General features: G+C 34.9%; 1 protein-coding gene across 1 annotated transcript in view; it reads left to right on the top strand.

Annotated features, from left to right (window-relative positions):
• LOC132095476 (ubiquitin-conjugating enzyme E2 E3) overlaps positions 1-20,532 on the top strand; it is a 45,612-nt gene extending 25,080 nt beyond the window's left edge. Inside the window, exons 4-6 of the mRNA XM_059500524.1 lie at positions 13,008-13,140; positions 17,114-17,261; positions 19,729-20,532. Of these exons, the coding sequence (XP_059356507.1) occupies positions 13,008-13,140; positions 17,114-17,261; positions 19,729-19,826 (379 nt within the window). The 3' untranslated portion in view covers positions 19,827-20,532. The remainder of the gene's footprint in view (positions 1-13,007; positions 13,141-17,113; positions 17,262-19,728) is intronic.
• The last annotated feature ends 3,025 nt before the right edge of the window (positions 20,533-23,557 follow it).

Consider the following 23,557-nt stretch of genomic DNA (forward strand, 5'->3'; position numbering starts at 1 on the left):
TATCGTGTTCATATTGCGTATTCATCAAAGGCGATAATGAACGCGATATTGCATAGCCTTGTCAGTGATCTATGGCTCTGTCTATTAAGTGCTGCTCCATTTGAAAGCAGGTGATAGCGATTTAGCAGTAATCACAGAACCAGATTTACTGAATAGATGTGCATGATCATATCGTTAGATATATCGTCCAACCCTAATGTAAACTCAGAACTCTGAGTAAAAGTTTTAATTTTGAGATATAAATTAAAGCTTTGAGAGTAAAAAAATGCATCTTCACCTGGCAGATCTGAATATATGCAAAGACAAGTGAGATTGAGTAAAGAAAAAAAATCTTTTATATAAAGACTTAAATTATAGTCTGTTCCTTAACATTATCCCTTCATATAGCTCCGGAGGAAAGCAAATCTTTAAGAAACATCCCACACAATTCCTCAGCAGTGAATTAGCATATGAACAAGCACTTATCCTCCAAAGAGGATCGTGTTTATAACACCATGAATATGTGAAATGAAAATGATGGAGGTGTTGGTGAAAATGTTATTTATCTGGTAGCAATGTTTATCCTCTTCCTAATGTATTTTCTTGGATTTATATGTATATTCCTGACTTAGCAGTGAAGTTGTTGTCAGGCTCTGTGCCCAATGCAACTGTTGTGTTCTTCAGTCTCTTGTTCGTCCGCTGTCCACACTTCAACGTAATGCCCCATAGATCATCAGGTCGCAAAGGAGGTCATAAAGAAAGCCCACGACCACAAAGAGGACACTCGTTAGAAGCCTTTTGAGTCATAGCATGACAAATGGTAAACACTGCGGTTTCAGAGACTTTGTGAGCAAAGACCGCAAGTCCATTTCAAGTACATTATTTGGGACAAGGCCTCATTGTTATTGCTTGTCATTTGAAAATTTGGTCTAATGAAATCAAAATTGACATTTTTGTGGCTTTCAGTCCATGTATGTTAGCTTCCAGGAGTTCTAAACAACCTTTCAGAAGTTTGTGGTTAGCAAGATTAAAAAAAAAAGTTTTTGAAGATTCTTATGCTCAGCAGGGCTGTATAGGACTAATTGTTCAGAAATACAGTAAAGAGTTATATTGTAAAATATAATTACAATTTAATACACATTTATTTTAAAATATATTAAAATCAATAATTTAATTCCGAAATTGCTAGTAAATTTTGCAAACAATAAAAAAAATTATTAAATGAAATATTGTAGTAAAATTTTCTTGTACTCAAAATGATCTGTATTTTATTTTGCTACATCAGAAAAACAAAAAAACATATTTTGTGTCTCATGATCATTCAGAAATCATTTTGCTATTCCAGTGTAACACAATGATCATTCAGAAATCATTTTGCTATTCCAGTGTAACACAATGTAGGAAACAGTTGTGCTGTATTAGTATTTTTGGGAAAACTATCACTCATGTTTTTAGGATTCTCTGATGAATAGAGCATTTATTTGAAATGTAAACATTTGGTAACATTACACTGAAAAAAAACCGGCATAATCAACAACACCCTGTGGATATTCGACCATGAGATTGGTAGTCGAATCAGGCTCCTCGAATCAAAACATCGATTCGTCGACTATTCGGGGTCACCCCTACAGTGTATGAATATCTTTAGTGTCATTTTTGATCAATTTATTGCTTCCTTGCTAAATAAAAGTATAAACTTAAAAAATGACCCTAAACTTGGTAGGGTATATGCTAGAGTACTTATAAACATTGCTAAGTTAAACTTTTGAAGAAATAACTAAAATATGGCTCAATTTGCAATTGTTGGTATAAACAAAAATATCATTAGGCGTCTAATCAAAATAATAATTTTGTCCTAGAATAAGAAATTCTCTCCCCCAAATAATGGCTGCCTCTAACTAGCAATAAAAAGTAGCTGAGAGGTAAACAAAAACCTAAAAAAGGAGGCAAGCCCATCCATACGTCACCAGCTTGCCATAAATAGGCTATATATCAGGGGTGGCGAACGTCGGTCCTGGAGAGCCGCAGCCCTACAGAGTTTTGCTTCAACCCTAATCAAACACACCTGAAAAAGCTAATCAAGGTCTAAAGGGTTACTAGAAAGCTACCGGCAGGTGAGTTTTAATTAGGGTTGGAGCTGAACTCTGCAGGGCTGCGGCTCTCCATGACACCTTTGCTATATATGAACACTTAATATAAAACTTTTTCTCAATACTGTTTTTTTTTTCCCTGTTTTTGTAGCGTACTGATGTTGGCAAGTGACATTTTTCTGTTTGATTTTCTTCTCTTTTGCTCTTTGTATGGTAATAAATGGCCCTGAATTTGACATTTTAAGAGCTTAAATTATAGTTATTCCTATAATGTCATCATAAATACAGGGCTGACCATGACTATTCCAATTGTCAGATAAATAACTGAGTGGGACACTGGCAGGCAGTTGATTATAGTTGTGTATGCCAGCAGGAGCGGAGGAACGGGGGATTGATAGCTGAAAGTATAAAGTATAAAGCCCAGGCCCAGAGGTTAGCGCATTAATTGTGGCCAATTTTAAAATCAGCATCAGGTCATTGACTCCGCTGCTGAATATTACATGGCATTTCTGTGTGTGTTCACTGGGAAATGTAATGTTGAGCGGCAGCTGATTTTTTTTTTAGGGCATGTAAAGCGAGTGTGGTTTTATTAATGATCCGTTTGAATTGCTAACATAATTTCGCTGTGCCCTTCTGTAAAGTGTGAGAGCATATATTTGAATAGTTGTTTCCAAACTGTAATGCATCATATGGTAATTTATGAGAATGAAGAGGATTTTTGTTGTTGTTGCTGCTGTTAAATTGATTGATTGATTTGTGCAGTGGCTTAGCGGTTCACGCATGCACAGACATGTTAGATTTTCCCAATTGCTGATTTTACTGTTATTACAATGAACATATATCTCCGGTGAGCTTTTAAAACAGGTTTTGATGTATTTGGAGTATGTGCATTCTTACGGTTTCTGACTCTTAGCAATCATTTTACATCAATTACACTTTTTGATATTTACGTTCAATGGTAAGTCCCTTTTGTAGTGAATTTGTCTTCTTCGTGTAAAGTTGGGAACCAAGAACTGATTCTTATTCCAAACAGATACATTTTTCAAAACCCCGAATGAATGACCATTTATAACATTCTTTTATGTGTGGCTAGATCTGTGCATTTTCTGAAGACATACATTGAGTTTTTACAGTGGTGTTATAAAATGAAAAAAACCTATCATATTGTCGGTTTAAATATATAACAAACTTTAAACTTTTGGTAACTTTTGGTGCTCTCTTGATCAAACTCTTGATGGCAAAGTGTTGTATTTTATTTTAGTTTAGTTTTTTTGGTAACCCTAAAGTTTAGGGACCAATTCTCACTATTATCTAGTCACTTATTAGCATGCCTGTTTTTAACATATTGGCTGTTTATTAGTACTTATAAAGCACATATTCTGCATGAACATATTATACATCTCTGATCCTACCCAAAACCTCAGACCTTGCTGACTATTAATAAGGAGCAAATTATGAGTTTGAGGCAAATGTTGTAGTAAATGGTTAATAGTGAAAATTGGATCTTATTATAAAGTGTGGCAATTTTTTTTAAATTACAGGAACAATTTATCAGTGGTTTCTTTGAGTGTACAAAAGCAGGAGTTTCTCAGGTAGACTTTTGATATAATTTCATAAAACCACCATGCCTTGTGACTCCATTGTCCAGTGCTTTGCTTGCCCTCACCATCTTTCTGGGTTATCTGAAATGATGGACGCAGATTGATAAATGGTATATGTTTACGCTTAGGTTAACTTAATTCGCTTCTCAGGACTATCCCCTGTGTAATCTGCTTCACCCGGAGCTCTTCTCAGACAAGCCGATAGACTGGTGAGCCGGCAGGCTTCGATTCCCCAGCCACAGCGGTAACTTAATATCATTAAGACTTGCTCCTTTCAAGAGAGTGTGTAAGAATTTGAACGGAAGCTTGTTTTGTTAAATGGTAGGAGTTTGCTCTGAAGCGTTAAAGGATAACAAGTCCTTGCTTGGTCATTAAAGCAGTCTCTGCAGAGAGAAATGTGTGCTACAGGAAGTGGGCGAACTGCAAACACATTTGAGGTGATTATAGTGTGTGTGCGCCTCGAGGGAGCGGCGGATTACACAATACCCAAGCCCAGAGCCCATCGCAGCGGTGGCAGAGCTGCCTACCATAGAGCCACTGGATTATTGAGGTCGCCCCTGTTTTTCAGCAGGATTACTGCTTGAAATTCACCGCTAACATACTTTCCGGGTTATATAACATCGACACATGGTATTTGTTGTAATTGCATCATAAATGTGGGTATTATCGTAGGTGGACCTGCTTTAGGTTTCCCCTGAAACACCTACGAATAATAGGAAATTTGCAGTGAATTTGAGAAAAGCTGGGTTTGACACAGTTGACTTTAGTTTGTTTCGATTTATTATTATTAGGGCTAACAGTCGATTTAAAATTAATCAAATTAATTACACTTTTCCATTTAATTTACCTAATTCATTGCAAAATAAAATTGATTTAGAAAATACCCACAAAAGATTTTTTAAAGCAGTTTTTTTGTTAAATTAGAAAGTATGAAGTAGACATTACGAATTGTAGCTTTAGAAATATTTGATTCAACAAAAAATGTATTACACATAAACATTTAGGCTACAATGGCCTAACAAACTATGGAACATAAAAGAAGATAATTTGAGAAACATCTCAGTATGTTTGTTCATACAGTGAAAGTCATTGGTAACCAGAAACTGCTTTGTTACCAACAGTCTTCAAAATGCCTTCCTTTATATCCCACAAAAGAAAGGTTTAAATGAGGGTGAGTAAATAATGACAGAATTAAAATGGATGAACTGTCCCTTTCATGTTGTTTTTAATATTATTATTATTTATTAATTAATTAATTAAATGATATTCTAAACAAACTAAATCTGCCTGCCAGCAGCTGGCGATAAATGTCTTTCATTCGATTCGTTCAAACGTAAACTGCTCACACTATGAATGGGCTACTGAATCATTGGTTCACACGATTTGTTCAAAACGTGGATTTATTCAGAAACTAAACAACTGTGTTGCTTGAAGACACACAACAATTCTGATATGGCATTAAAGGTAATTATGTTCTCTGCAAAATTGAGCAAAAATTCATAATATTGTGTTTCTGAAATTCGGGACAAACAGCACTCAGGTGAGATTGCTCTCGCTGCTCCTCTGATTGCTTATATGAGGCAAAAACATATACAGGGCATCTTTGGACCAATATCTTGAATTTTAGGGCATAACTGCATTTATGGAAACATATTTGTCAACAGTCAACTGTATGAAATGTAAGATGATGTACAGGTTTGGGGGTGGGGCCAGTGTGTTAACTGCATGATATTAGTGCGTTATAACTAATTAAGTTCATGTGTTAAACTGACAGCCCTATATATATATATATATACACACATGGCTCTCCATAGAGTTGCACACAGACCAGGGTTGTAGTTTCACCTTTCATTTAATTAAATTTCATTCCGTTTTTGATTTAAATTTAGCTTTTGCCATTTTTTACTCTATTATTTTATTTTTTGTTTTCTGGTTTCAAGTTTTAATTTATTTTTGTATCAAAATTAATCTGTTGCTTTTTTATTTTAATTATTTTACAGTCATGACAATATATATATTTTTTAACAGCCCTCTACGGACACTTTGGCAATTAAATCCCCATTGGCTAGTAAATATTTTAGTTTACTCCCCAGACTAGACTTTATATATATATAATATTTGTAAAATGGTGCATATATTTTTTAAATATCTGTAAGTACACTATTAACACAAGTCAGTCAAGCTTTATAATAATCAAGTATTATTTAATAATAGCACTTTAGTAAATAGAAGTAAACTTAATAACCATGTTTAAATGCATATTAGTCATTTTAAAGGAGCTATGTGGAGGTTTTTACTTAAAAAAATCTTTAAAATAGAGATTTCATTTGTACATCTATGAGCCAACCATGATGTAAAAAAAAGAATGACACCTCGACTGTCCACCACGGTTGCCTCTATCAGCCTGTAGGCTCAATTGTGTGTGGAGGAGTCGGGCCCGAATTGGCGCGAAAATTCACAAAATGTGACTCCATGCGCGTTGTCGTCTACTTGGGCTTACAACCGTACGGCACGCCAGCCATTATAGTAAGCAGTGGCAATAGTGTTTTCAAATGGACTCTGCGGATGGAAAGAAGCGACCAGCCTCCAGCACAATTCAGACACTCACGGACACTCCTCGTAAGTAAAAAAAAAAAAAAAAAGATGGTGCGCACTGAGAACGAGCATGAGACTGGCTGCAGTTCCTCTAACGGCCACTGGTGTCAGTAATGGTTAGAAATTTCAGAACCTACACAATGCTCCTTTAAGTGAACATTTTAACTGGACTGGTGGTGGAGCTTTTTTTTGTCATTTAGTGATTCTGTAAAAAAAAAAAAAAAAAAAAAAAAAAAAACGGGGAAGAAAAACTAACAAAAATACTGATAAGATAATATTGATGCAAATTCTAATAAGAAGAACTATAAAACACACTAAAGATTACTAAGGATTAATTAGCTGCTGGATTCATGAATATTAATCAGGTTTTGTGCATCGCTCAAACTGATTTGCTGAAATCAAAATGGACAATAATAGGTGAGATGAGATTGCCGTTTGCGCATTAACTCCACCCACTACCGGAAAACTCTGCTGTTCTTAACAGCTGAAGACTTCCATAGGAACGCCGTTATTTTGACTGGAAAATACAACAAAGAATATTGTTTAGCGGGTGAATTCTCTCTCTCTCTCTCTCTCTCTCTCTCTCTCTCTCTCTCTCTCTCTCTCTCTCTCTCTCTCTCTCTCTCTCTCTCTCTGTCTATCTGTGTGTGTGTGTGAGAGAAAGCGAAGTTAATTTGTGCGCCTTCACACTAGTTTACGGTACATCAAATACAGGTGCGCTGTGCATCCATTGATATGAACTGAAAAAAAAAACACAGATCGCCTGACAGAGAGTGAAACTCTGAAGTGCTCTGTCAGAGAGTGTTCGCAAGTGAAAATATATCTGAGCTAAACGTATACTTGGCCTCCAACTCACATACACATAGCCATTGGCTAATATTAGACATCATTTAGTCACCAGAATTTAGTCGCATATGCGAGTTATTTACTCACAATGTAGAGGGTTGTAGAACTTAAATTTTATGCCAAAAATCATTAGGATATTAAGTAAAGATCATGGTCCATATTTAGTACATTTTCTACCGTAAATATATCAAAACTTAATTTTTGATGAGTAAAATGCATCGCTAAGAATTCATTTTGACATCTTTAAAGGCAGTATTTAGATTTTTTTTGCACCCTCAGATTCCAGATTTTCAAATAGTTGTATCTCAACAAAATATTGCCCAATCCTAATAAACCATATGTCAATGGAAAGCTTATTTATTCAGCTTTAAGATGATGTATAAATCTAAAAAATTGACACTTAAGACTTAATGTTTTGTGGTCCAGGGTCACTTTTGGTTATGAATATATACATAAACATAAATATTATTATAACATAAATACATTATAACATACGTACATATTTAGCACTCTAAAATGGGGCTGACACAATATTCTGCTGTTTTGCGAGCGTAATTGAGTTTTTTTTTTTTTTTTACTCTGTTTCTGTGTAGATCTGATCGTTTTATTTTCCCGTCCTTGTACGAATCTCTTTTATTTACTGGAAACCATGTGGAGGTGATTGTGTGTTTCCGAGAAGCATGTGTCAGCCTTGGTCTCAACAAACACACTGTCCACTTGATTGCCAAGAATTCATCAGAGTCTAGAGGACTCGTTCTGCTATTAACAGTGGCTTTTTTCAATCGTTTGCCACTGATATGTTCCTGTTAAGAGTTTGCTAAATCTGTTATGAGTGTCTCTTCAACGTCAACATAATTGCTTCACATCTTCACAGTCCAGCAACAAGAGCGCAGGCAGACACTTAAGCATGTATGGTGGTAATACATAGAGCCACATTAGCAGCGGCTGCTCATTACTGTGATGCGTCTGTGCATCCACCGTAATGAAGAGGTCATGATCAGCCTGTAAACACATGCAAGTGAATTGACAGATGCAGCAGCAGCAGCCTTTTCCCAAGATTGTCACGAGATTTGGTTTGCCGTCCATGTCAGGCAATTTGCATATTGTAGATTAGCAAAATGCTAAATGTTACACTTCTGTCTGCGTTGGGAAGTGACTTAAAATGTCTCTTAAAAAGCATTGAGAAGTTTTCATTTAATTCATTTAAAGAAATTCATTTAATTGGTTCACTGTCTACTACTACTACTACTACTACTTAAAAAAAAAAAAAAAAAAAAAATATATATATATATATATATATATAAAGAAATATATATACTACTGTTCAAAGCTTTGGTAATTTTTCTTTTATTTTTCAAGTGCTCATCAAGTCTGCAATTATTAGATTTTATTTTTAAATCTTTTTTTTTTATAATGAAATATTGCATTTTAAAATAACTATTCAATATTTCTTTAAAAGTGTAATTCTTTTCCTTTGGTTAAGCTGATTTTTCTCATTCGAATTTATTTAGAATTTATTTTGCTCAAGAAAAATTTCTTATACATATATAATTAATTTTATATAATAAATGTATACATATAAAAGGGTTAGGGCAGTATTGTGAAATATTGCATTTTAAAATAATTATTTAATATATTTATATTTATTTAATATTATTTAATTTATTTTAATATTTCTTTAAAAGTATACATATATTTCCATTTGTTAAGCTAATTTTGCTCATTTTAATTAACATAGAATTTATATTAAGAAAGATTTATTATATAGCATTGCTGCTTAACATTGTGTAAACATGATAGTTTATTTATTTATTAATTTATTTGTAAATAGAGAGTTCAAAATACAGCATTTATTTTAAATGGAAATCTTTTGTAACATTAAAAAATGTCTTTACAATAAATCTTTTTTGCTAAATGTTTTTAAGACTGACATTATATTAAATTATTACAACTTCTAAAAACACGCCTTTAGCTTTTGTTTGAGGTCAGATGATCTTAAATCCAGCCTGATTTTAAACTGTTTCCCTAAGACATTTGGACGACTAGTCGATTTTGAAATGAAGTAGTTTTTCACACCCTTATGATGAGGTTGCACACTTCCTTTTGACTTTTGCTCTGTGGTAACGCTGAAAACCCCTGACAGTGCCGGGGCAAAGCGTTACCCTCGCTTTACTAAAAACACCCTACTGACGTCCTGTCAGATTGATGTTCAGAAAAGATTTTTCTATTTCCCTCATTTTTCCCCCTCGTAAGCTACGGTTATACGATTCACTTTAACGTGAGCTAAAGCCTCTCTAAATGTCAGGTGTTGATTTTATGGCGATAAGTGATGACCAAAGACAACCCCGCATGTTGTTGTTGTTGGTGTGCGGTTAAATTATCTCTGTAGCAGGTTGCTCTTGCTAAATCTGCCATTTGTTGCTCTTGACTCTCGACTGTATAAAGCATTTTTCCCTCCTCGCTGCTGGGGAGAGGCAGTCCAATAGTCCCAGATAATTTATCAGGCTCAAAGAATTAAGTAAGCTACGTGGCGACAATGAATTGTTCCACTGTGCTGTAATCCTGCCTATTTTTGGCCCTTTATGGCGAGTTGAGTTTGACAGCCGTTCTCTCTCGCTCCAAAGCACGAGTGTGTAGGCTGGTGACTCGCTGGCAGAGACGAGCGTTTCATCACATGCTAATTGAGCAATAGATGCCGATGATAAGTGCCTGCTTGTGGCTGCGGCTGCTACATTCACCTGTCTCCTCCATTAGAGCATGGTCTCTCTCGCTTCTACACCAGCACAGAATCACAGGAGTGGGCCTTTATTTTTCCTTCATTGCTCTTATTTTCCTCCATTAGCCATGTTTGTGTGCTTGTCCCTGTTATCTCAGTCTGTCCTTCTCTGCGACCTGTGTTGCAGATATTTAGCTTGCTGTTTAGGTACAACACAATTTGATCCAATTTCAGTTCAGTTCTGATGCATTTTCACTACCGGTCAAAAGTTTAGAAAAACTGTATATTTACAATTAATTGCTCATGAATGATTTATTTTAATATTTTTACGCAAAAGATGCAGTCATTTGATCAGAAATAAAGTAAAACAGTAATATTGTGAAATATTGTTAGTCTAAAAAAACATATTGTAATAGTAATAATACATTTTATTTCTAACTTGCTTTTCTTAGACTCAAAGCGCTACAGTATACAGGAAGAACATCAATAATAAAATTCAATAAAAATCAATTAAAATCTCATTCAATTACAGTAAAAAGCTCTAAAAAGATGTGTCTTTAAAGAATTCTTTAAACAATCTAATGTTGGAGAGTCTCTAATTTCCGGCGGTAGAGCATTCCATAGACGTGGTGCTGAAACCGAGAATGCTCGGCTGTCCATAGACTTTATTTTATATTGAGGCTGCTGGAGAATGCATGACATGGAAGAGTACAAGGTGCGAGCTGGGATTTGAGCAGTGACTAAACTGCAGAGATAAGCAGGAGCCGTCCCATGAAACATGTTAAGATATGTGTTTTGAATTCAATACGTGCTTGTATCGGCAGCCAATGTAAAAAAGAGAGTACTGGAGAAATATGTTGACGAGTGGTTGTATGTGTCAATAACCAGGCGGCTGATTTTTGTATATATTGTAATTTTTTGATTTATTTATTTGGGAGACCAAAATAGAGCGCATTGCAGTAATCAATGAAATCTGAAGGATCATGTGACACTAAAGACTGGAGTAATGATGCTGAAAATTCAGTTTTGCATTACAGTAATTATATTAAAATAGAATGGTTATTTGAAATTGTAATTAGGGATATGCTGGTATCAAATTTTCCTGTTGTGGTTAATTGATAATGCTTTTATCACGGTATTATCACGGTATTGAAATTTTGTTTTTTAAAAAGTGGTCATAATACAGTATAACAAGTTAAATAACTTTTTTTTCTTATAACAAAAATAACTAAACATTTAAAACAAAACAATACAGATGTTTTACACATTAAAGTGCAAAAGAACTATAAAAACCAATAGGTATCACTTTACAATAAGACCTCATTAGTTAACCTTAGTTAATGCATTAAGGCAAGGCACGTTTATTTATATAGCACATTTCGTACACAATGGTAATTCAAAAAGAAAGTAAAAAAAATCATGAAGAAAAATAATACAAGCAATTTAAGAACTTGAAAATTTAAAATGAATTTAAGACATTTTAAAAAATAAAAAATGATTTTACATAAAATACAGTGCAATACATAAAATATAGTGTAATCAGTTCGGACATCGCATAGTGCTCATTCAATAAATGCACAGCTAAACAATGAGCAATAGCTGCATTTACTATAGAAGTTTATATAGTAAAAAATACAAGTGTTAGTTCATGTGAGCTCATTAAATAACACAGTTACAACTTTCAATTTTAACAGTGCTATTAAATATTGGAATACCTAAGATTAATGAATGTTCAGAATAATTTTTTCATTGGCAGTTTGTTAACTAATGAAGCCATAATGTAAAGTGTGAATGAACAATAAAAGAAAACACTTTCAAACAATATCTATGGCATTTGTAGTCCAGATTAAAAAATAAAATAAATGAATGTTTGAAGATAAATAGCCTATTAAGTCTAAATATTGCAGTAGTTGGCTCTGTAATAAACACCATAGGGAAAACACAAATCTGAATGGTTATTTAAGATTATTTAAATATGGTTTAGAAAGTAACCGCTGCTTTATTTACGGTGTTTACAGGGTAAGGGCTGCATTTAGCGCCATCTGCTGTCAGAGAGTGAATGTGCTTTCATTCAGTGCGTCTTGTTTACATCAGAGCTCATGCGCTCTTTCAAGCAGCATACAGCGATGTTGTGCATTTTAAGCAGCTAATGTGAATACTATTCTTAAAATGCATTCCAAATTCGGAATAATTTGTAATGTATATTTATTCACGGTATTAAGAAGTGCCCACGATAACAATATCGTGCGTATTAATCACAGCAATATCTCTAGTCTAATTGTAATATTTATTATTATTATTATTACTGTTATTTATGATTAAATAAATCCAACATTGTCGAGCATGTGAGACTTCGTTCCAAAAAAACAAATTTGACCGCTAGTGTAGGTTCTTTCTGACCTGTCAGTAAAATTAGTATAAGAAAGTCCAATAACCTGTTACTTTATATATATATATATATATATATATATATATATATATATATATATATATATATATATATATATATATATATATATATATATATATATATATATATTTATATATATATTTATTTATTATTATTATTATTTTTTTATTTATTTTTTTGTCTGTGTGCATTTAATTTATTTATTCTGCTATTTGATTTTATTAATATTGTTCATGTCCACATTAGAGTGACCATTTATTTGTCATTGTTAATTAGTGCATGCCTTGATTTCTTTGTTTGTGAGCAAGAATGATCAACTTGCAAGTGTTACATTGTGTCCTGTGATCGTGATCCGTGTGTAAATATATTCATGCCACCTCGGTGCTGCTTTAAAAACTTTGTGTTGTGGCATTATCCACCAAAACAAGAGTCTGTTATATTTATTCATATAAACTATATGCATTGTTGATGCACAGAATTAATAACAGTATGAAAATCTGATTTAATTCATTTATTGTGATATTATTGTTGTTGGTATTATTATTATTATTATTATTATTATTTATTTTTTATCTTTTTGTAAAATATTTTCTCAATTCAGACAAAATAATTAAAACACAAATCTCTCATTTTATGTTTGGATATTGGTATGTAATGCTTCTGTCAACCAGTCAATGCTCATATTCTCACAATGGTCAAATATTGGCAAGTATTTCAGTCTTGGTGTAAGATGCTCAATCACCTTGGTTTATGTGTGTTTTTTTTTTCAGTGCGGGACCCAAGGGCGACAATATCTATGAGTGGAGATCCACCATTCTGGGCCCTCCAGGTTCAGTCTATGAGGGAGGCGTGTTCTTTCTGGATATCACCTTCTCTTCCGATTACCCCTTCAAGCCACCAAAGGTACAGTATGGAAAAACATCTTCCCATTTCATTCATATGCTTAATCCTGCTTCTAGAGAGCTTCCTTCCTACTTTGGTTTCATACAGCTCTAATCAAAGAGTAAACTCTTAAGATTCTGTTTCAAAACCTAGTAAGCAGTCATGGTTTTTACTGCCTTCTAAGAGAGAATTCTGACTGACACAGCAGCTGATAAGTGAATGATACATGAAATAATTATGAATGCCTTCGAACTTGGCCAGCAGAAGGCATCTAAGAAGGCAGCATCATCACTCTTTCAGAAGCAGCATAGGCAGCTCATTACGTTTGGCAGCAGAATCTCAATATAAATGCAAAATCAAATGCATTGGAACATATTTGGAAGTACTTCAGTCTCAGTACATCAAAGCTGTTCTTGAATATGGGGCAGAACATAAAACAGCTGGATCAGCCATTTGATGCTGTTCTTCAGAATAGAAGTTCATGACATTTTTAACCTATGAAAGTAAATGGTCATTCAAGCATTGTACTGTATATTCTGAAAGTTATTTACGTCTATTACATCAAATATTACATCAACTATTGTTGGATATTTTAAGGGTTTTTTGTTGCGTGTCCATATGGCACAATGGTTAAAATGTTTTCCCAACCACACTTTTCACTTCAATTGTTAGTAAATTCACATACACAAAAAAAAGGCAATTAACACCTTGAATTAAACATGAACTTTTAAAGTAGAAATACTGAAATAGTATTTTCTTGTAAAACAGTTTTATTTGCAACATCAAAAAATCTTTTTTTACAGTGCAAGCTCTGATGCATGTTGTAAAAAGAATATAATAATTACATGAGACAAATATACATAGTAGTACAATAATCCACGCATACCGAAGTCATTTTTTTAAAATGTAATTTTATTCTGAAATTAACATTTTGTATTTATAAATGTAAAAAAACAAAAAAAAACAAATGTGAAATTTATCTTTTTTTTCTTTTATCCAGATGGTAAGGTGTTCTTGCCTTCATTAAAGTTCAAGATGGAGAACAAAGTTTTTCACTGAAAATGTGTCTGCCAGTATAACTTGTAATGGGGAAAAGCTATGAAACTATTATAGCAAAATACAAAGTCGAAGCATTTTCACGAGTAGATGGTTGAACCCTTCGGTGTATGTTTGTTTTGCTATTATTAGTCTCAAGTCGTCACAAAGAGCAGCGGCCTTTAATTAAGATGTATTAGCTCTACCAAGGACACTCTGAACGAATCGTTCAGAACAGGTATTGATTGACCTCGGGTAAAATACCTTAAGGATAATGTGAAGCTGAACGATTATGTTTGTCTGTTTTGTGTGCTGCATAAATGAACAAACTCCTTCAAGCACTGGCTATTTTCAGCGTAAAGCAATTAGTGAGATGCCGACAGGCAGAGATGTGGTTTACTATGTCTTCAGCTATAAAGGTGAAAGAGTCAACCATGGCATTTCGGATTAATTAGTATCCGAATCTCCTTCCTCAGCATGTTTGGGAATTTGCGCCGTTCCGAGTGGCTCTGCGCCGCCGTCTGGCCCTCATCTCGATCGTCAGTGACATCTGTAAACAACAAGTTTATATAAAGCTCATGGGCTGGAGGGGGCTCTTTGTTCAGATCAAGCCACTGCAAAGCTCTTATCCACTAATTATGAACAGGATTCATCCTCTGCGGTGGATGCCGGGCAGAGCCGGTGGCCCGCACCCCCTCATTCTTTTGTCACCAGATGAAATGCATGGTAACTTGGGGGCCGATCTCGCCTACGTTCGTTTAGGTCGGTGCTCTGTGAAGTCTTTCCCCATAGTTTGTGCTCCACTAATCTGTGCTTTTGTGAATGAGTCTGTCTGTGTTTGGAAACAGGGCAGAAAAGACAGAGAGACAGGCGTTTCATCCTAAAAGTCTATTTAGAAATAAGAGTATTGATTAACTCGAGCTGTAAAAGGTTTTAATGCATTGGCTTGTTTACAGAGCATTTTGGTTGGGTCATAATCTGCATTTAAAAAGAGCTCTTTTTCTCTTATTTTGTGTCTTGTCTCTTTTTTCTCTCTCTCTCTCTCTCTCTCTCTGTCTGTCTTTTTAGTAACTTTAAAACCCTACCTGGCTGTCTGCTGCCTACACGGATGCCTTTGTTATGATGCCAAAGGATGATAATTCAGTAAAGATCTGATTATGGCTTTGATAAACATTCAGATGAATTCAACTATAAACAAGTTCACTTGCTGTCATTTATATCTGAACTAAGGGGGCATTTACATTACATCATGTTCAGCAAAAATGTTTTATACGACAATGATGTTTTGGGGTTTTTGAAAACTGATTTCAAAGTTCAAGCTTTTGAAAACAAAACCATTATAATCTCTGTGTAGTCTACAAAAACACGAATTAGTGAAAATATTGAAGTCATGCTCATTCATATTAGGTGTTTGCATAGTGTTTCTGTATAAAGTGACGTTGCCGACTACTGGCCTGGTGTGCATAATACAATGGAAGGGGATTGTTTTATCAGTGTCCTTGTTTGTATGCAAATCTTGTAAAAAAATGCAAAGGAAAAAAACATTTCCATATATATATAAACTTTTCATAGTTTAAAATTTCATATCATTTTATTGAGTCAAATATTTTATTAATTTATTTAAATATTTATTTATTTATTAAAACATTAATATTCAATTGTTTTTATGCTTATTAAGTGTATGTTTGTTGCATTAAATAGACTATTAATTTTGTTAAACATAATAATACTAGATTATAATTATTTTATAATTAATAGTACATTTGTAATTTCTTGCAAAAGTCCAAAACTCTGGGGCATGTTTAACACTTTAGCTGCCTTAAAAATTCAAATTTAAGACTCACCCAAAAATTCACAGCACATACAGTGAAATATTGAGTAAAGTAGGAACATTTCTCAATACTTGTTTACTAGTATTTGTGTACGTTGCATTAAATAGTAAAAACTGTGCTGTGTGTAAAACATTATACTTGTAGTTTATATATAAAAAATGCTTAATGTAACTGTTTACATTCAACATTTCTCTCAACTTAAGCATTCTTGGATTAATATGTCTGTGTAAAAAGGAATGCTTGACAAAGGGATGTTCAAAACAGTAAATCTTGTATGTTGCATTTTGATTTTTTTAATTTATTTTTTTATATGAGATTAGTTTAGGAAAGTAAATACCCTATCAGTATTTTATCTTTAATTTGTTTATTTTTGGCTAACATTTGACTAGCAATGCAAAGATTGTTCCTAAAGTTGGGAAGCTGGCTCTTTTATTGTCAGTATGATGCCTTTACATGCTATATAGTCAGCTTCCTAGGTTTTCCCCCTCACTTCCTCTCCATAGGGGGCACATGTCATGAACTCTGTCTTGTTTTGTTTCCCAGCATTGGCCGTGAGGCCTCACACATGCTGCCCGTGTCATGCTGGCTATGTTTTCAGACTCCAAGACCACCGTGTTCATACAATACCCACATTGTGCCAGGCAGGCAGGGTTATTTTGGTCGCTCGGTTTATGCTGCATCATGTGACGGACGTCTTGGTAACTGCTGCGGGTGCAGAGTGAGACGCAGTCAACGAACAAGAAGGGAGCCTTCTTTCTTAGACCCTTATCCGGCAGACTCAGCCCTCCCACAATACATCCCATCCCGTTGGTCCTGTAAGCTGGGGCCAGAAGTCGTCAATACTCTAGATAGGGCTACTGACACACAGTTGAGAAGCTGGGTCAGGTTAATCTTACTTGGCTCCCTTTTCTCACTGGATCGATAGCTTTCAGGATTCAGCCCTGGTTTCTGAGAGAGCCGTTAATGAGTGAAAGCTGCCATCCAGCTCTCAAAAGCCCCGTCTATAATGAAAGCCCTGCTAAAACACATCCAGAGTATTAAAGTGTGGTTCTGAACTGGTGAGCTAACATCATCCCTTTTTAGATGGACTTGTTTTGTGATGGTTTTGGTTTCCTCCTCCTGTGCAGGTCACTTTCCGCACAAGGATCTATCATTGCAACATCAACAGTCAGGGTGTGATCTGCCTGGACATCCTGAAGGATAACTGGAGCCCAGCTCTGACCATCTCGAAGGTCCTGCTTTCCATCTGTTCTCTGCTGACAGACTGCAATCCAGGTGAGCACAGTAATTTAAGGCCCGAGCCCTAAGCATAGCTTTACTAGTAAAATCAGAAGACTGGAATTAGATGTGCATTTTAAAGTGAAAGTTCATCCAAAAATTTGAATTCTGTCATCATTTACTCACCCTTGTTCCGTTCCAAAAATGCAGTTTGTTCTGTAAAACTCAGTGGGCATCGTTCACCACAGGAAAGTTATTAGTGAAATATGATTTGTTCTTGAAAATGAATATTTCCTGACACATGTTTTCTTGAACAAATCATGATTCACCAAATATCTTTCATACTAAAATTTGTTCTAAATTACGAATAGATGTTGGGACTACCATATGAAAACCCATTTCCACCATGAAATAAAAAATTATAAGGTAGTTGTGACTTTATCTCACAATTTTTTAAAAATTTTTCTGACATGGAGATATAAACTCAGAATTGTAAAATGTTAACTCACAATCACTAGATATTAGGGATGCACAATAAGCTAACACTGACAAGCTGCTCCAAACCACTATCATATTTTGTGCAGCTTCTCAGTGAACAATGGCTCTGGGTAGTAAAAAAAAATCATGCACATGTAGAGATTTACCGCTTATTACAGAACTGGCATTACTGACTTATCAGGCGATATTTATTGTGCTTCTCTACTAGATACTGTATAAACTTGCAGTTCTGAGACAAAAAATTATGAATTCTGAATTGCGAGATAAAAAAAATGCAATGACCTGTTTTATTATGTGGCATGAACAACAAAACAAAATTGCAAGATGTAAACTCAGTTCTAACAAAATAGTCAGAATTGCAAATCAATTTTAATGAAAAAAAAAAATGAAATTAAAATTTCAATGAAAATTTCTGTGCTTACAAATACAAAATAAACCACACAATTATAAGCAAATGAGACCCAGTGTTTTTGTGTAAAGATCTCTAAAACATCAACGTTTGTGCTTCACTGATTCCGGACAGGTTTGGAATATCATGAGTATGAGGGAATGATGACATAATTGTCATATTTGGGTGAACTATTCTTTAAGTCTGGTACTTCTATGCAAAAAAGGGACAACTATCAACATCCTTGTTGCATTCTTTTTCACAGCCAACTTCTTGCACCAAAGAGCCTATTGACATAGTAAGCAATTAGCAAATTGAATAACTTGTAAAAAAAAAAAAAAAAAAATCTTACCTAATGCTTGATTGCATAACTCTGGTTCACTAAAAGGTCCCAACCACAACATAAAGACTACACCCATCAGATGAAAATAAAATCATTTGATTAGATGATGATTATGATTTTTTATTTCACTGAAGGCCCTAAGGCAGGTGTGTCTGATCCTGCTCCTGGAGAGACACCTTCCTGCAGAGTTCAGCTCCAGCCTGCTCCAACACACCTAACTAGATGTTTCTATTAATCCAAAAACCTTGATTAGCCTGTTCAGGTGTGCTAAATTATGATTTAACTTAAAGGTTAAACTGGTCGGCCTCTCCTGAAGAAACATAGAGAAATAAGTTATTTCAACAATATTCATTTTCATGAGGTCATATATACACTGTGCTGAAAAGGACTTTCCATAATCACAAACACAAGTCCTGGATCCACCAATAAACTTTTAAAGGGTTAGTTCACCCCAAAATGAAAATTATGTCATTAACTACTCACCCTCATGTCAATCCAAACCCATAAGATCTTTGTTTATCTTCAAAACACAAATTAAGATATTTTTGATGAAATGGGAGAGTTATCTGACACTCCACAGACAGCAACGCAACTGAAATTGGAGAAGAATTGAGTAAATCATATTATTTTTGTTTTCCTTGCGCAAAAAAAACAAAAAAAAACAAAAAAAGTATTCTCATAGCATCGCATAACTGTAATTTACATAATAATAATAATAATAATAATAAATAAAAAAATTAAAAATGAAAATGAAAGCACAAATATTAGATAAAGATTTTGAAAAGAAACTCCAAAAGAATTGAAAATTAGAAATGTTGCTTTGGCCAGTAAATGAAGTACAACAAGTTGAAGCACTAAAATTAAAACGCATTAATACATTATATAAATTGTAAAATAACACACAACCTGTACATAAAAAAAAAAAAAAATATATATATATATAAATATATATATATATATATATATATATATATATATATATATATATATATATATATGAAGTGAAGGTTTTGTCACGAATAAGGAAAACCAGACCTTTCGGAAGAGGCCTACAGTTTGGAATCCTGTAAAGCTGTCGCAGTGTTTGTCTGGAAAACATCTCTGACATTGTTGTGTCAGCTGAGTCAGCACATGACAGATGTGTCTGTTGAATCCCACACGGCTTTCATTTACCCTCCACGGTGGCTCACTTCCCACTGCTCTCTCTCTCTCTGTGTCCTTCCCAGCGTCCATCGGCGTCTTTCAGAATACTGTGAATGTCTTACTTTTTTCCTTTCTGTTCTTCTGTCTCTCAGCGGATCCTCTGGTGGGAAGCATAGCTACTCAGTACCTGACCAACAGAGCAGAGCATGACAGGATAGCTCGACAGTGGACCAAGAGATACGCCACATAGACGGCGCCCACTCGCTCGCTCGCCCTCCCATCCACCCCCACCCGTGCACCACCCCCTTCTTCCCGGCTTCCCTTTGTCTGCCCCTCCTTGCCCCACTCTTCTCCAGCGCCGCCCCAGTTCCCATCACCCGCAGGAGGGTAAAGATCCAGGAGAGGCAACTTTACAACGTGCAACAAATCTTTATAGCCTTTACAATACGGACTTCTGTGTATATGTCATACTGATTCTACCCCGTGTTTTTACCCGATACGGACTGGGAGCGCAGACAGGACCCGCCAAGGTGTAAAGGCTGCAGGAGTAGAATTTTGTAGCTGTAGATTTAGTTCTGTTTAAAAGCCTACTTGCAAGTCTTGCTTCTTTGGGATATAAAAAAAAATGTATTTTGTGATGTAATAAGGAAAATGTTCCTAAAGTCTACCAAATATTATGGTTCATTTTAGCCTAATTCATTATCTGTATGAAGTCAAAGAAAACCACAAAAAAAGATAAAAAAAGAAAGAAAATAAAAACGAGCTGTAGATTATTAGAAATGATGTCATTTATATGAGACCCACACTCATTTCCAGTTCTGTGGTACATGCTGTTGTGAATCTGTTATACCTTTGTCAGTTTGTAATGAAGCGATCTCATTGAACGTTTTGTAGCTCAGCTGAAATGAGCAACCACTGTAAGATCCCCTCCAACACAATAAAAAAAGAAAACTGTCCCCCGGGTGAGGTGTTTGTGTGTGCTGTTTTCTCAAAGGATGTGTGCTGCACTCTTTACACCTGCCTTATGATCTGATCGGATCACAAATGATTACTAAATAATACATTACCATTCAATTTTGATTTCTTTTGAAAGAAATTCATGCTTTTATTCAGCAAGGAATTGATGCAATAAATGGGCCAAAAGTGAGTGCATTTAAAATGCTACAAAAGATGAAGATTTTAAATCATATCTTCTTATGATCTTTATATTCTTCAAAGAATCTTGAAAGAAAAAATTAAAAATCATGGTTTCCACTAAAATATTAAACAGGACAACTATTTTCAACGCTGATGCAAAGTAGAATTGTATTTAAAAACATTAAAATCTCACCATAACCAAATGTTTGTGTGGTTGTGTAAACAGGCCTGGAGAGATGTTTTATTGTTTTTTAAGAGCCACATTTGGATGCTTTTTTTACCTTAATATTTTTGAATGCATTTTTATTTATTTAATCTTTTAAAAACCCACAGCTTTACATATGCTTGATTGTATAGATTTTTTCATGAAATAATAGAAAAAAAGCTGATCAGGCATTTTCTTTCCACACTTTTTGTTATTTATTTTTTTAATCCAAGGCATTTTCTTTTGTGTTCTTTCTGAGTTTTTTTCTATTTTTGTAGGTAATTGCAGAAAAGATGCAAACAATGTTTTTTTTTTTTGTATTTCATTGAAAAACTTTTACAATCATCACAGTTTAAAACAAAAACAACTGTATATACACAGTTAAAACAGTTTTACACAGCATGACCATTCAATCACTAAATTATATATATATATATATATATATATATATATATATATGAATGTATACGTGTTGACATTTATTATTTATTTGTGTATTCGTAGAAGCAGTTGTAGTAGTTGTGGTGAATCTTTAATTTGTATATTTTTTACAAAAAGCTCTCATGCTTTTACGCTTGATTTTAAGGGCACTGGCAAAATATCAACTGTAACATATTGAAATCCTTGCAGTTTGCATGTTGCTTGCAAAGAATTTCATCACAATATATGGTTCTTTTTAAATGGCCAACAAAAGAGAAACAGGCTTTTTGCCAGCATAATTATCCAACCAAACCAAATCCAACCAGCATGTATGATTGACTCGAGCAGGTGTCAATCAAAAACTGCCTATTTAAGAATTCTTCCTGTTGATTTAGGGTCATATTGGGCCACAGCACTGACTTGTGGACTTGGTAACTTCACAAAACATGTGGGTATGACATTCATTAGCACTGTTATGTCATTTTTGGCATCCATGAGCAGTCACTTGGTCTCCTGTGCACATCTCACATTCATATTGGCTCTGCCTTCTGGATGTTTTTCTGGTCAGAGTTAGACGAGATTTTTTAGGGTCGCTCCCAGAAGAACATTCGTCATGGGTCTCTTTCGCTGTGGTTGAAGTGAGATTCATTCTGACCTGTGTTGATAGTGTCAGATTTACACCCATGAGGGCATGGGAATGTCAACTGCTGTAGGACCCAACTTGAATGTTTGCAGCCCCCTGGTGGCAGCTTTCTTAATCACACTTAGCAGGGAGGGGGATGGAAATGGAGATCAATCCGGTGTCTAGTAGGTACTGATTATTTTTTTGGTTGTCGATTGTCAATTGATTTTTTTTATGATATATGTGATGATGTTTTTCTATTTTTGTGAGTCTCAGTGAATCAAAACAATTGCTTTAAAAAAAGTGTATGCATATAGCGATACATTATTATTTTACTCTATTTAATAAAAATGGTTTTAATTTAATTTACATTTTATTTATAGCTAGTACTGCTTTTGATTGATTTATTTTATTTTTAATTTAGCAAGAATCCTGGAAAATGCATCATGGTTACCACATATTGATATTTCTAAAATATTAATACTATTATAAAATATTATTTGGCACAAAAATAACAACAACAACAATACATAAAATAATAATAATAATATATTTTCTTGTGTTTTGTTTTGTTGATGAGTTGGATTGGGTGATAGTTTTGATGACTTGAAATTTTGAAAATTATAATAATATTGTATTGCAATGACACAAATTCCAGTTGTTAAAGCAAAGAGTTTTGCATGAATGCAGTTTATCTGTAAAGCTTTGTGTTAATAAAGGGCCTGTTGGAGACAGAACTGGATCTTAGCCACAGGAGGGAGACAAACCATAATGTGCCTTCCTCTCGCTGCCTCCTTTGTTTAGAAATGGAGGGAAGCTCACCGCCAACCTGCCAGCAGTGCTGTTTGTATCCAGTCAGGATGCTCTCCACAGTGCAGGTGTAGAATGTTCTGAGGATGCTGGAGTTCATTCCAGACTTCCTCAGCCATCTCAGGAAGAAGAGGTGTTGATGTGTCTTCTTCAGCACTGTGTCTGTGTGAGCGGACCATGTGAGATCCTCACTGATGTGAACGCTGAGGAACTTAAAGCTGTTTGCCCGCTGCACAGGTGTCTTGTCGATGGTGATGGGTGTGTGTTCTCTGCTCTGTCTCTTGAAGTCCATCACCGGCTCCTTGGTCTTGTCGATGTTGAGTGAGAGGTGGTTCTCTTGACACTATTTAATCAGGGTGCTCACCTCTTGTCTGTAGGGCGTCTCATCATTGTCGGTGATCAGGCCTATCGCCGTTGTGTCATCAGTGAATTTGATGATGATGTTGGAGCTGTTTGTGGCTGCACAGTCATGTGTGTACAGGGAGTACAGGAGTGGGCTGAGGACACAGCCCTGAGGAGCACCAGTGTTGAGGGACAGCGGGGATGAAGTATTGTTCTGACCACCTGACTTCTGCCTGTCAGGAAGTCCAGGATCCAGCTGCACAGAGATCTGTTTATTCTCCGAGTCTGGAGCTTCACAACAAGTGTGGCAGGCACTATGGTGTTAAATGCAGATTTGTAGTCCACAAACAGCATTGCACATAGGTGTTCTTATTTTCCAGGTGGGAGAAAGCAGTGTATAGGGTGAAAGCAATAGCATCGTCTGTGGTTGTTACAGTATGATATG

The sequence above is a fragment of the Carassius carassius genome, chromosome 19 (assembly GCF_963082965.1).
Source record: "Carassius carassius chromosome 19, fCarCar2.1, whole genome shotgun sequence".
Lineage (NCBI taxonomy): Eukaryota > Metazoa > Chordata > Actinopteri > Cypriniformes > Cyprinidae > Carassius > Carassius carassius.